Source organism: Nelusetta ayraudi, unplaced genomic scaffold (assembly GCF_046127955.1).
Source record: "Nelusetta ayraudi isolate G7.1 ecotype Tasmania unplaced genomic scaffold, CSIRO-AGI_Nayr_v1 ptg000100l, whole genome shotgun sequence".
Lineage (NCBI taxonomy): Eukaryota > Metazoa > Chordata > Actinopteri > Tetraodontiformes > Monacanthidae > Nelusetta > Nelusetta ayraudi.
Window position 1 is genome coordinate 908,471 of NW_027466150.1, and position 14,372 is coordinate 922,842.

Sequence of the window (14,372 nt, forward strand, 5' to 3'; positions counted from 1 at the left end):
GACTTGACTGGAGACGCTGCAGCAGGCCTCCTTTCATTTTACTGTGTGTGTGTGTGTGTGTGTGTGTGTAGGCAATTAAAGCCCATTTACATCCAACAAAAATCATACACAGTGGCACAGTGTGGTTGCATGCGAGTGGGTTTTCCCCCTACGTGCATCCCAACCTGTGTGTTTACAAGTGTGTGTGTGTGTGTGTGTGTGTGTGTGGGGCTGCGTTTCCATGACAGTTTTTCGCAAAACAAAAGCGATATTTCTAAAATTTCTACAAAGTACAATTGCGATTTGCAGGTGTTTCCACTGAATGGTGCGAAGCGCATAAGCCGTCGTTCTGGTAAAATTCTCTTACGAGAATTCTCGTAATTTGCGGGACGAGATTTACGCAAATTATGTTTGCTTTTGTTCCTTTACGTTTGCTTGCTGTCAAAAATGGTTGTTAAATTTTTCTCTTTGATTACTTGTAAAAAAATGTTCTGTCTCCACCTCCGTTCAAGCGTAACTTGCCATTTTCACGTGACCCCCCCCCCCCTGTGCATCACATCTAGTGAGTAAGTAACTGCGGAAAAAGTGTTTCCATGACACTTTAGCGATATACGTCTACATCGACGTCTGAAAAACCACCTCATGAGAACTTACAAAAAAAACTTTTTAAGACATTTGACAGGTTTTTCAAAGTTTAGCCGTTTCCATTACCAGTTTTTTAATGCGATATTTAGGTTTTGTGCGATTCTAGGGGTAATGGAAACGCAGCTACTGCGTGTTTGTGTGTGTGTGTGTGTGTGCGTGCGTGCGGTGCCGTGCCGTGCACTGACCATGTGCATGGCGTCCTGGCGCTGCGGCAGCGAGGACAGCTGCGACTCCGAGTGGTACAGGGTCATTCCCTTCCTCAGGGCCCGCAGGTCACCTGGGTTGCACTGCTGAGCACAAAAAGCACAAACAGACACTCAACAAACAGCGAAGTGGAGGCAGAAGAAGCAGAAGCACGAGGTTCGAGTGGGCGCGGCGGGCAAAACGGTGGGATGAAAGGCGAGACGTGTAGATCAAAAAATGAAATGATCAAACGCATGGTGCGCGAGTGTTGATTTGGTTTTTTTTTTCAATCCGCCGACTTTGAGAATCTGGGGGGAAAAGACGCTTCAGAAGAAAAACAACACAAACGGTCCCACATTATTCCCTTTTTCCAGATCTTTATTTTGTATCAATGGGGCAGCCTCATGCAATTATTGATTAAGAATTCAGGATCTCAAGAGAACAGCACAATTATCCCTCTGTTTACAGCCTCCTGCTAAAATTCTGCATGTTGGCTTCCAGCTAAGGGGTGGAATCAAGCCCTTTGTGACATCAGAAAGGAGCGAGCAAGAGAGGCGGAGCAAGTAGAAAGCAGTGAAGGATGGACTTCAGAGAGACAAGAAATGTTGTCTGAAAAACAGATTATTCATAAACAGTAGCTATGAAAGAAGTTGTTTCAATTTTAAAATCACACAAATTTGATGGCATTCTCTGGTGGACAAAAAGTGCAAATGAGAATATAAAACAAATCTGGACGCACTGTGTATTTATTGACCTACATGCAAACGCATCCATACTGCAATTCCAGCAATATGAAATATTTTGTCGTATAAAAAAAAACATGTTTACCATAAACATAGTTTTCATGTAACTCTATATCAACATCCCATCTGATTTGCACTGGATTTCAAAGTAAAGCGCCGTTTTCAGCAAACGTATGAAAAACAAATGTAGGACGTCGACTATTTCCAGCTGCGGTCGTGAAACTTTTTTTTTTTTTTTTTTTTTGGCTTCCGAGATAAATACGTGTAAGCATCTGAGCTAATATAAACATAATCCATACTGCGCCCGTGGCTTAAGTGAGGATGAGGCTTATCGAATGTGGAGAGACCACTTCCCCTCCGCCGGTCCCACTCGAAAAAAAAACACCAACATTACCCTTAATAACCTGCTGCTGCTGCTGCTGCTGCTGCCGGATAATGACGGGTTACCGAGGACTCTCCCCCCCCCCCCCCACCACCTCCCTTCCCCACAACCTGCACCTCACTCTCTCATCACTATCACCGATGGTCTTTTCACAAACGGCACAGACCAGCGCGTCGGGCCTGCGTCATGCGGCAGACCCCGAGACTCGTCCTCGTTAGGGAGGCAAAGAGCGCGGCTTCCTCCGGGAAGATGTTCCCTCTGACATTTCTCATGTCACGCACCGCGTGAGAGCGCACGTGACGGCCCGGCAGCGCAGGAGCAGTAAACAAACCCGATGAGCTGTGCGTCCCCATCCGCGTTGCATCCCCCCGCCCCCTTCTCTCCGACTCCCCTGCCTGGGTTGATCCTTCTCCTGCTCCTCCTCCTTCCATCCTTCCCTTCCCTCCTTGGGCTTCATTTACCCTTTGGGTTCTCGCTATCCATCCGCCTGTCATTTCTCCAGGCTTTTCTCTTGGCCGCTGTCGAAATGCCATATCCGCAGCCGTCCCATAAACCAAATAAAGCCCCCCCACCATCCGCACTCCCACCTACGAAAACGTCGCTGACGAGCTGAATCCGGTTTTACAAGCTAACAAGAGACTCTCTAAAAAAAAACAAAAACGTGCTTCCCCAGACTGAATTGACCTCGACCAGACGGGGGAGCCACTCGGCGACCCCTCGCTGGGCCGGTCTCGGCTGAGACGCGGGAGAAAACATCCATTACGGTGTTCGTGGCGCTGACAGCGGGGAGAAGCCGCGGACGCCGTGCGTCGCCTCTGAGTTACGAGGGGCAGAAGCGACGTCACCTTGACGGATCGGCGGCGAGGGACGGCAGCGTTCGTTCCACGGAGCCTCGGTGCCGTTTTTCATTTTCTCGACAGTCTTTCAAAGTCAGGGACTGCATGATAGAATCATTAGAATTCTACTTTTTTAATTGAAGGTACCGCATGATGGAAAATCACTTAACTTCTTTTTCCTGCTCCATTTTTCACATGTCGGATGTGTGGAAATAGAACCATTTCTGATGTCACAAGGGGCTGAGATGTCTCTCCCAAACACGTGGAGTGTCCGTCAAGCATCAGTGTTAGCAGGAAACTAAAACCCAGCGCTTTAGCTTGCAGGAGGTTGTCAGCAGAGGGCTGAATGTGCTGCTGACGATCAAAAGAGGTTTTTCCTTCTATTGGATGTGACGGCACTTTTTTGTTCTTCTCTTCCAACCTTTATAGTCTTTTGCCTTTTAAACAGGCAAATTCCAAAGAGACAAGGCAGATAATATTCTATCACGCTGAAGCCTTGCGCACGCCACAATGTTAATGCCTGATTAAAATGTGACACCAGGATTAGCTAGCACGCCAACGCCACTGCGCCACATCCGCTACGTCGGCATTTGTTGATCGCGTGAGCTCGCGTCTCGAAAACTACTCAAAACGCTCGTGTTTAGTCCAGAGGCCTGCGCTCACTGACACACTTAGCGTTTCCATCCATCTATTTTTAGCAGTCCTGGCATCTTCTGCGGCCTTTTAATTGCCTCATAGCTAATGGTTAAACTGAATCAGTCATGAAAAATCGTATTAGAATTCTCAGACTGGGAGAACAAAATGTTTCCAGGGACAAATTTTCAGACGAAAACACGGGTCGATCCATGTGGGAGAAAGGTCAAGGAGCAGATCGAGTGCGAGCGCGTGGCCGGGGCTTGTCAGCAGAGCAGGGCGAGGGCCAGCGACACACACACGCACACACGCACACGCACACGCACACACACACACACACACCTGTTTTTCTTGTCGCGGTCACGCCTTCTTGCCACGTCGGCCGCTGTTAATATTTACTGCGGGACCTCGTTGGCGAGTCCCTCCTCTCACCGAGTAAGTACACTAAAATACTCGGCGCCGAGTCGGGTCGGCATTCCAGCAACAAGAGGCTATTGTTTTCCCCTCCGGGCTCGAGACAACTTCCACCGTGCGCCGCTTTCATAACGCAGGAAGTTAGGCAACTGGTCCAGTGAGGCGCGTAATCTATCCGAACAACTCCACCTGCACTGGCTGTTACGTAAGAGTCAAATTAAAGAGTGAGCCACTGCACGTTTTTCAGCTACGCAGTGTTTATAGCCGTAATTGTACCACTCGTTTTTTCGCAATATGCAGCAAAGCCAAAGTTCAAGCGTTGCGCAACCGTTTAGATAAACACACGTGCACGCGCGCACACACACACATGCACAGAGAGGGACGTTCCCCGTCCGCAGACGCTCCCGTACAACAGTTGTCGGCCGTGCATTATGCATAGCTGGATCTACCTGACTTACCCTCCCCCGCATCTTCAATTATTTAACCCGACAGACGTCTGGATAATAACCCAGGGCGAGCGTGATCCACCGAAGCACCGCGGCAGGTTTTCGCTTCACCTTAGTTAGCCCCGCTACCGAGAGAGCGGCCCGAGGAGAATTAATAAAGTGTCTCTGTCATTTAGCCTCGCGTGCTCGCATTTCGACGCGTGAGTTGCACGACATCGCTGTGGGGCGGTGGGGACCGGTTAATTTTATTTTGGCATTAAACAAAAAACATCGCAACACGCAAAGGAATAAAGGGTGACATTTTGCTTTTGATTGAGCGATACTTTTGTTTTGAAAAAGAGGAAAATAATGACATTTTGCTGTCACGGATTCTAGTCTAAAGGCTAAGCTGTGCTAAAGTGTTATTTAAGGTTTGGATGAGCAGATATTTTCCACTAAAACCAATGGATTAAAAAAAAGGAGGCAATAACATTCATTATAAGCTGTCATAGCTTATAATGATTAGGGCGAAGTTACGCGAACAGCACGTAGCCTCATAGCTAGCCAACAGACACACGCTCTTGAACAGAAAGTAGCATCAGTTTTAGCAGAAAGCTAATACCCAGTATATGAGCAGGAAGCTGGAACTGTGTGTTTTACACAAAAACAAAGATCTTTTAAAATGGGCATTGACTGGCTAACCTCTAAACGCGGCGCCTGTCCAGAAATGAAAACACGACCCCAACACAACAGCCTCTCCTGAGTGAATCGAACTGTAAAGCCGTGACCTTCATTGTGCCCGAGCTCCCCGCACGAACGACAAACAAAGTCCCGCCACCAAACAGAGAGAGGGAAGGAGTGAAAAAATAGAAGAGGCAAATTTTGGAGCAGAGGCGGTGAAGAAAACAAACAAAACAGCGACGGTGTCGTAAGTTTTTTTTTTTTTGTTTGTTTTGTTTTGTTTTTTTTACCTTCATCGTCTGAAGCTGTGATAAACTATAGCGGTGGTGAGCCTGGGGGAGAAAAACATGGATGATAGCGTTTCGGTTTCACGTAGCACAACAAACTTACCCCGAGATGAAGGAGACAGAATTACAGTTATTTTCACCAGCGCGATAAAAACAAACAAAAAAAGAAATTCAACGCTTCAAGCGTGAACTTGGGACTATTTATTGGACTTTCGTGAGCTGGCGTCACATGACGCGACTCGATGACATGCGGCGGCTATTTGTAGCTGCTAAAGTGCTAATGACGAGGCTTTCTTATCACACTAGATCAGACTGCCATCGCAGTATCGCATGGGGGGGGGGTGGAGTCACATGACCACGTGGAATTAAAAAAAGTGCCGGGTTTCACCCCAATCCCACATCCGAGGCCACGAGGATCCCCGCAGACCGATTAATGAACTCCTGGTGAACCTCAGTCTCACCGCGCGCACACTCAGCCGCACCCATCCTCCAAAAATTTGGGAGCGCAGGTCAGCGACAGGTCAGCTTTTTTTTTTTTTTTTTTTTCAAGGGGAGGGAGGGGTTGCTCTGTTGCTCCGTCTCGGTCGCTTTGAACGCCGCTGCTCTCCGCTCTCTCGCTTCACCTCGGGGGGCCGTTAACATCACATCGGCGTCCCGCCGCCGAGGCCCACCGACCCCACGCTGATGAATTATACAAGGACAAACACAAACGCGGGGCAGAGCAGAGCGCAGCGCAGCGCGAGGAGGACCACTCCGCGAAGACGTCCGAAGCGCCCAGGCAAGTCGGGGTGGGGGAGCCAGAGAGAGACGCGCGAGTCTCACCTGCGTGAGGAGCTTGTTGTTGTCGTCCTCCAGGATGCGCACTTTCGTCTCCAGCTGCCTGATGTAGTTGGAGGACGGATCTGAGGAGGAGACGGGGAGGGGAAAAAAAAAGAGAAGAAGGCAATTAGCATTTCAAAGACCTCCGACTGGAAACGGGCCGACGCGGCCGCTGGAGCAAGAAGGACCGCATGTTGCTTTATATAAAGAAGAAGAAGAAGAAGCTGAAGGCTGCTGGGCACTCTGTGAGATCCTCGTCCTCGAACGACAGGCCCGACCATTGGTTTCAAACCGAAGGCCTTCCAAACAACACGTAGGGGTGTGTGTGTGTGTCTTGGAATGCTGAGCTGCATTCCTACTATCACTCTCAAGTGGAGGCTCAGTCAGATAAGGCAGCAGCACCAGAGAGGTAAACAAACGCTGGGATGTTTGAGAGATAAAGCACCTTGAAGAACCCTAACACACATATATCAAATGACAATTCAACATATACTAGAATTATATATATATATATATTATAATAAAAAAAAAATGAACATAGTTTCAATTTATATATTGTGCGAAGGTGACAGTGTGGCTGTAGTTTGTGATAATTGTAATAGTTTTACAGTGCAGTGCTCTTCTTTTCCATATTATGACGCTCGCACAATTCACTTTTTCAATGGTCAAACTGATAGTATAGAATCAGCTCCAGGCAAAATAAGACCGCCGGTGCACATAAAAGACAAATACATGTCTTTTTAATGAGGGAAATATCACCCCATAGATTGAAGGCTCATTTATTTTATTGTCAAACAATTTCACCTTCAGCTTTGGTTTCTCCTCATAAACCCATTTTTTTTTAAACCCAAACAACATAACCCAGGAGCGCGGCTGCGAATGCCAATGACTTAGTGCTCCAGAGACCATGGAAACATTGGGTAAGTTTTGAAACATCAGGCAGTGGCCAATTAAAAAAAAACAAACCCAAAAAAAACAGCGCACTGCTCTGGAGAAGAAAATGAAACCCCTACAATCCAGCAGGTGCATCCTGCCAGGATTGTGGGCGTGGCCTACATGCGCTCACGGAAAACACTCGTGGTCTGGAGGTGTCAGGGGTCGGCCGGGCGGCGCAGAGTCTCCCTCCCAGATTAGCAAAGCCTGACCCGACCTCTGACCCCGGACTCTATCTGCGGCCGCGGCACCATTTTTGGGCCCGCTTTGCTCTCCTGGGCAGAGACGCTGCGCCAGCGCTGCATTGGAAAGCGAACTCAAAGGCTAACAAAGTGGCGACTCTCTGCTGCCAAACAACACCAGCGCTGGACTAAATTGCTCCGAGGGGAGAAGAGCCTTGAACGCCGCTGTTGCTGTTGTTGTTCGCGATAAAGCGAGTCGTTACAACATGAATCGACCGGAGCGGGTTCGGCTCGCTAACGGGAGCCGGGCTGCGGCGTGACTCAGTGGGCGGCGCCCAGCCTGTTATCGGAAAAAAAGAAAGAAAGAAAGAAAAAAGAAGTCATGTTTAATTTACAGGCTGAGATCAAAGGCCCAGGCAGCGCGGAGGAAGCCGGCAACATGAAGGGAGACGATGTAATAGTGCACACGCAGCCTTTTCTGATTGTTTCCCCCCCCCCCCCCTCCTCCTCGCAGACGGAGGGGTTTGTTTTCTGAGTGAAAGTACAGAGAGACGCCGAAGACGAAACAACAAAAAGGAGCCAGAGGGGGAAGACGGCATGCAGATGAGACGGATGTTTCCCGCCGCACGCGCAGCATCACAGCTCTTCGCATCCAGGTGCGCTTTTGTTTCCACTGGAATGCGAAAGTTCAGCTCAAAGAGTCGTTTCGTTTAACCTTGACTGTCAAAGCCAGGGGGCGCTGTTCTGCAGAAAAACACCGCTTCTGCCATCGGAGGAGTTTTCAGGGATAGTTGTGAGTTTTCAGCGGGAACGACAACTTTTAGATGTACGAACGGACGAAAAACTACAAGAGGATACAAAGCTGGACCTTCTGAATCTGTTATCATTTTACCAAACAGCCATCTGTGCTTCTGGGCCATCAATCAACCTTCTAAATAAACGAGAAAAGTCCTTCATTCACTACTTTTACTTTTACTGTTATGCCGAAACAGGCAGTCCCGGCACTGAGACGGGAGGCTAAAAGAGTTGTGGCAGGAGGCTGCAAACACAGGGCTAAATGTGCAGTTTTTGCTGCTACATTTGAGCTCAGGATGAAAAATAAAAACCTGAATGTGGGCATCCTCATCTAAATCGGATAGATAGATAGATAGATAGATAGATAGATAGATAGATAGATAGAAAGACTTTTTTTAATTTGGAAGCAAACCCACATTTTTTTGCACACATCAAACTAATCCCTCCTCAGAGAGCGCAGTGTAAACACGGGTAAACGCTCGCAGCAGCTACTGCAGCAGCTACGGCAGCAGCTCCACCTCTCAGGAGGGTCCGGCACCGGCCAGAGCTGCTAATCCCTCCCCACTCCTAATCTGGATTCATCTGCCGGCCTGACCTGCAGCCAGATCTCAAGCCGATTAGGACCAAGGTTCCTCGGGGCGTCGCTCGAAAAAAACAGAAAAGAAAAAACAAACGCGACGAGAAACCGGGAGAGGAGGACAGAGGGGCGGAAATAAAAATATCTGTCTTTGCTTTTAACCGGCGGAAAACTTTAATCCAATCAATGCGAGAGTCAGTCAGAGTTCAGATCAGACACGATTTTCTTTTCTTTTTTTTCCAGCTACTTTGGATTAATGGTGAGGAATCCAGACTTTCAAAAAAAGATTCAAAAAGCTATATTTTAACACACAGCAGAGAGCGGAACCAAACCGTCATCAGCTGTCTGCCCCGCACCGCCGGCCCCGCCCACCTCCACCCCCTCCACACTTACCCCTCCACCCCCCAATCCCTAAAGCCTTTGATGCGCTATAGGGACGTGATGTTAAATCTGGCAGGCGCATCGCTTCATCATCGCACATGACATGCCGAGGTGGCGCCCGCTCAAGTGTGCGTGTGTGTACGTGTGGATCCGGCTGGCGTGGGAACCGTTTCGCAGGAACACGGCGCCGCTAGCGCCCAGAGCGCTCCCGACACCTCTGTGCGTTTCTCACACGCACAGACGCACACAGACACACACAGACACACACACGCAAGGAGGAGGAGGGGAGGGAGGGAGGGAGGGAGGATGAGTGGGGGAGAGATTCCTGCAGCCGTCAGCCTCTCTTTTAAACCCCCCCCCCCCTCCCCCCGCATCCCACAGACACTTGAGAGTCGTCCTGGTGGGAGAGTCTGCGGCCCTGGTCGCGCAAGCAAAACCTGAAACGTGTGTGGGGGGGGGGGGAGCGACACTTTTGTATTTTGTGCCGCAGAAAAACTAGGGTTGTCAGTCGATTAAAATTTTTTAATCGCGATTAATTGCATTAGTGTCCTGAGTTAACTCGCCATTAATTGCAAATTCAGTGATTCATTGATTAATGATTTTTATATCAGTGAAACTTTACCATACATCAATAAAGGTGTATACCCGCAGTATCCCACCCTTAGCACAAAGAGCAATAAGGGTCTTGCTACTAGTTAGCTGCCATCTTGCGTCACCATTTCTTAAGGAAGCCCACCGGACAATGCCGTAAATATGAAACCCCCAGTCGGGCAGGCTTCCTTAACTACTGGGCTTCCTTAAATATTTTACACACTGGACCTTTAAAGATCACCGTGGTAAAAACCGTTAATTTGGAATAAAACGTTGCTACGCTGGTGGTGGTTTTTGCGTTGGCTAATGAGGATGGAAAGGGGATTTTGGCCCCAATAAACCTGAGCGACACCTGCACGACTCCTCCGTGATCCCCGACGCCTCCAGCCTGCGGGGGTGAGTCTGAGCGCGGAGGGGGACGGCAGAGAGAGCGGCTAAAGCCTCGGCCAAACCAGCTCAAACAAGCTATTTTTACCCTCTCTCACCAACGAGCGTTGTTTACCCGCCAAAATGGAGAGCACGTGAGATCGCTTAGTGTGCGTGCGTGCCTTCTTGTGTGTGTGTGTGTGTGTGTGTGTGTGTGTGTGCGTGCACGCAAAACGAGGAGGTGACGCAGACGGTGGCGCGAGTCCCCCACCCCAACCCCACCCCCACCAACTCATCCAGCCTCGCCGTCACATCACATCACGTCAGTGGTTCTGTGACCCACTTCCCAGCAGCCACTCCTTCCTTCCCCTCCCTCCCGTTCTGTTTTTATAACACCCCCCCACCCCTCCCTCCCGATACCCCCACCCAACCCCCCTACCCTTAACAACATCTCCTCCTTCGCGCATTGTGTCCGGCCTCGGCTCTTAAAGAGAAGTGCCAAAGTATTTTCGGAGAGCTGAGGTCAGCTGCAGTTTTATTGACTGGGAGGTTTTGTTTTGCTTGTTTTTTGTTTTTTTTTCACCCCGCCCCCACCCCCCAAACACACACACACACACACACACACACACACACACACACACACACACACACACACACACACACACCATTTGAAGGAAAGCCGAGCTGTTGCCCCAACTTGGTGCAATCCTTTGAAAAAAAAAAAAAGAAGAAGAAGAAGAAAAGGTTGCGACCCCGACTGGTTCTTCTTTGTATCCCGCTGGGAGGCAAACGCCCTTCCCCATCTGTCCACCACGGCTAACTTTAGGGCACTCCGCCAAACACTCTGCGTCACACTGTTTGGAGGGATTTTTGTGGCGTTTTACCGTTTAGAGGAGAAGCAGAATTCTCCCTCCCGCGAGAATAATGACCACAAATCGCATAAAACTTCAGCCGCTGAGGTGCAAAACATCTTTGTGAATATTTCTTGCAAACCACAGTTTTGTTTTGACCCGCAACCCAACATTCGCTTTTCGTGGTTAGCAAACAGGGGGCGCTACTCTGCAGAAATCCTTCCACACTTTCAAGTTACCGAGCTGGATTCAGTGGGATTCCAACTTCCAACGGGATTTTTGCCTCCGACATTGACCTATATGCAACTTTTATCCCTAATAAAGTGGTTTTTGAAGGACGCTCGTGTTTGCCTTCCACTGGAACGACAACCTGAGATGAGACACGCAAAAAAGGAAAGCGCCGCCACGGAAGGTGAGGATGCGGTGCGCGTTTAGCTGCAGAATATTTAATCGCGCGTGACCCAAATAAACTGTGTCTAATCCCAGCTAGGTGCTTGTTGCCTCTCGTTCCCGTTAGCCTTCCCCTGTTCCCTCGGCAACCGGGCCGAGGACGCCGCGGAAAGAAAAAAAAAAACCCGTCTTGCGGGAGCTTTCGTTGGTTGAACTTCTGAGTTCCTCCGCTGTTGAAACAAGCCTTTATATTTACAGGCTTGAAGTGTTAGCACCGTGACGATCCAAGCATGCAGTGGAGGATTTTCCTCGGTGTATGCATGCCGGGTGGGAAAAGACTGCCGCCCATTGTTGGGTTCTTGAAACTGGATGGGGAATTCAGGAGAGAGCAGCATTTAGCTCAAACTGGCGGACACATTACGATTCCGCTCAAACACCAGGTATGTTAGTTGCCTCCGCTAGCTCCTCGCAGTGAGAAAGAAAACCCGGGGCTCGCCTTATGTTTCTCATTTTCGGTCCCGCGGCCCATCGACGTCTGCTGCGGCGAATTGAGGGGGAAAAAGAGAGAGAGAGAGAGAAAAAATTGCTCTGCTTTTATTTTTCCTGGCTCAGGCGAGGCTTTCATCTCTCCCCTTTCGGAGCCGCGCCGCCGTGCTTTTTGAGCGCGGAGGCATTGGATGTTCTCCCAGCCGTGTGTGCGGGAGAAAAAAAAGTTTCAACTTTATGTGAAGCATCTGTGCAGGGGAGCGACGCGTGTGGGTTGCATCAGTATCTGAAGGGGACTGCGGCGGCTGTGTGTTGAAGAGGGAGAAATGAGAGGAGGGTCGGATGTGTGTGTGTGTGTGTGTGTGTGTGTGTGTGTGTGTGTGCATGTAACAGAGAGTGAAAGAGGAGGGGGATTTTTCTGAAACCTATCTGTGATTATACTGTATGTGTGTGTTTGTGTGCTGAAGGCACGAGGCCGGGTCAATTGCCTCAAGATGTTGGAGGACGGAGCAGGAACGGTCCAAATAGCCGATCCCCGCTCGCCGACTCCCAGCTCCGACACCCAAAGTCAAAGTGGAGCTCCATGAAATCTGATCTCAGGCGGCTACACACACTTTAATTTGTCAAAGGAGAAAAATGCCTCTATTAGGCACCGACTCGGTCCAGGACCGGATCGGTTTTTCAGCGGGAGACAGACTTAAAAGAGTAAAACAAAGGAGGGGAGGGAAAGGCGGAGGAATGAGAGGAAAGAAAACATAGAGAGAAAGAGTCAGAACCACTCCTGCCTCTGGATCAACGTCCAGTTGGATTTAGTGGAAAGAATTGGTTGGATTGCTGACACGGTTTCTTCATTGTCAAAGTAAGAAAAATGTTTAGAGTGATCTTTCTGATTTGTCACGGCCAGCACCAAGAGTATTTTCCAAAACGTTCCACAGCGGCACATTTTGCAATTTGACGTGCAAAGGAATGAAGACCCTTCGAATGCCTCACATCAATATCTTCAAGCCCTTCAGTGTGCATACGGTTAGCTAAATAGTGTACGCAGCTATATTTACACACACAAACGCACGTACGCCTGATCCGCTGCTCTGCATCGCTGCCCAGTGCTTGCTGGCCGGCCGGCCGGCCGACCGGCCTCAAAAACAGGAGAGGGCAAGTTAAGTGGGCACCCATGCCGCATTAATGAGGGGGATGGCAGAACCTGGCAACCCGAGCACGGGGCCCTGGAAGGGCATCAAAGGCCTCGACTGGCTCATCAGCTGACTGAGAGCTAACCCCATCTGACAAGACATGGCATCGGCTCTGAAGCAGAGGAGGAGCGCCTCACCTCCCCGCACGTTCTACAGTGTGCGTGTGCGTGTGTATACAGTTTTTCTTCATGTGCATTATATGTGTGCATGTGTGCTTGTCCCTGCATGTGATCACAGAACGGAATAGCTTTTTTCTTTTTGCCCGAGCCGAGGCAACTCATGCTGAGAAACTGGTGTCAAAGTCAAAGAGCCGAATGGATTACACTTTAAACGACTCTGTGTGTGTGTGTGTGTCTGTGCCTTACAAACGGTGACCAGGTGAAAGCAGCAGCTTCTTAATCTTTCGCCGCCTTGTCAACAGCAGAGCCGCTGAAGGGCTCGCTGGCAGCTACCTGGCTTTGATTTTTTTTTTTTTTTTTTTTTTCAACCCTCAAGCGCAAAGTTAAGGACCATTTTATGAAATTAGAAAATATATATATGAAAAAATGGATTTTCATTCAGGAAGTTTTGGCTTTTTCCACGACCACACCTTGTGTGTTTCCTCCAGTGGAAGACACAGGGCTCCTGATTGGCTGCGAGCGGACATTGGACCTTGTCTACATTTGAATGCAGAACACTCGGCGGTTGTGCCCGTCGACTGTTCAAGAGCAATAATTCAGCGGAGGCCTGCGTTTTTCACCTCGCCGCTTCCCAGTTGTCAGACACAAGGACGACTTCTAAAATACTGCTCAAAGACGACGTTTGAAGGCCTTTGATTGAGCCGAAGCCGAGCTAAAGTGGGCAGCGGGGCTGCTAGCTGCACGTAGCCGACAGACAGTAAATCAGGGGACGTGTCGAGTTCGCAGCAAGCTAAACATGAATGCGATCGAGTCGGGTGGGACGGGGCAAGGACAAAACCCGGCCATCCATCTCCTGCGTTAGTCCAGGAGGAGAGAAGGAGATAAAACTTGAGCAGGTGTTGAGCCCGTAAAAGCCCAGCATGAGAGTCTGGACTGGGCAAAAATCACCAAGTACGCAGCCAAGTCAATTCAGTTCATTTTTGCTTTGGAGAACTGAAGCAACTAAGAAAAATGACGTCTTTGGCACAAGAGGGCAAATTCCTTGAAGGTTCTCGGATCTCTGACAGGGTGAACACACCTTCAAATTAAGGTCAAGTTTCCAACTGATGCCACATACGTACAGTACTTACCATAGCGGACGGATACTGTAAGTCAATCTCAAGCCTCCGCGAGGAGGAATGCATTTTTTTTTCTTCCAGGAGGAGACAGAAGCAAAAAAAAACGAAGAAGGAAAAAAATCAATTTGTCTGGATGAAGCAGTGAAGTCGGGGGAATAATCACTATTGACTTAATCTAATTACACCCACTAATCATAGTGTGTTGTGCATGTAATTACACCCGCTTTAGCCATTTGGGTCAACGGGGGCCCTTGAAAGCATCAGAGGTTGTTAACGTCAAATCGGGAGGAAGACAGAGGACCAGCGGAAACCTCTGGCGTCTCGTCACTGTCTGGAGGAAGGGCAGAGGGGCCGAAGACGCATCCC

The 14,372-nt window shown here is 49.2% G+C and overlaps 1 protein-coding gene across 8 annotated transcripts in view; it reads right to left on the bottom strand.

The window, feature by feature from the left end:
* Positions 1 to 14,372, bottom strand: part of ccdc85cb (coiled-coil domain containing 85C, b) — a 43,079-nt gene that overhangs the window by 8,378 nt on the left and 20,329 nt on the right. For 5 of the 8 annotated variants that reach the window (XM_076048449.1, XM_076048450.1, XM_076048447.1 and 2 more), the window contains 3 exons: positions 6,031 to 6,110; positions 5,212 to 5,253; positions 810 to 914 (listed from right to left, as the gene is read on the bottom strand). In XM_076048449.1, the coding sequence (XP_075904564.1) occupies positions 810 to 914; positions 5,212 to 5,253; positions 6,031 to 6,110 (227 nt within the window). The remainder of the gene's footprint in view (positions 1 to 809; positions 915 to 5,211; positions 5,254 to 6,030; positions 6,111 to 14,372) is intronic. The other 3 variants (XM_076048451.1, XM_076048454.1, XM_076048453.1) reach the window with 3 other exon arrangements.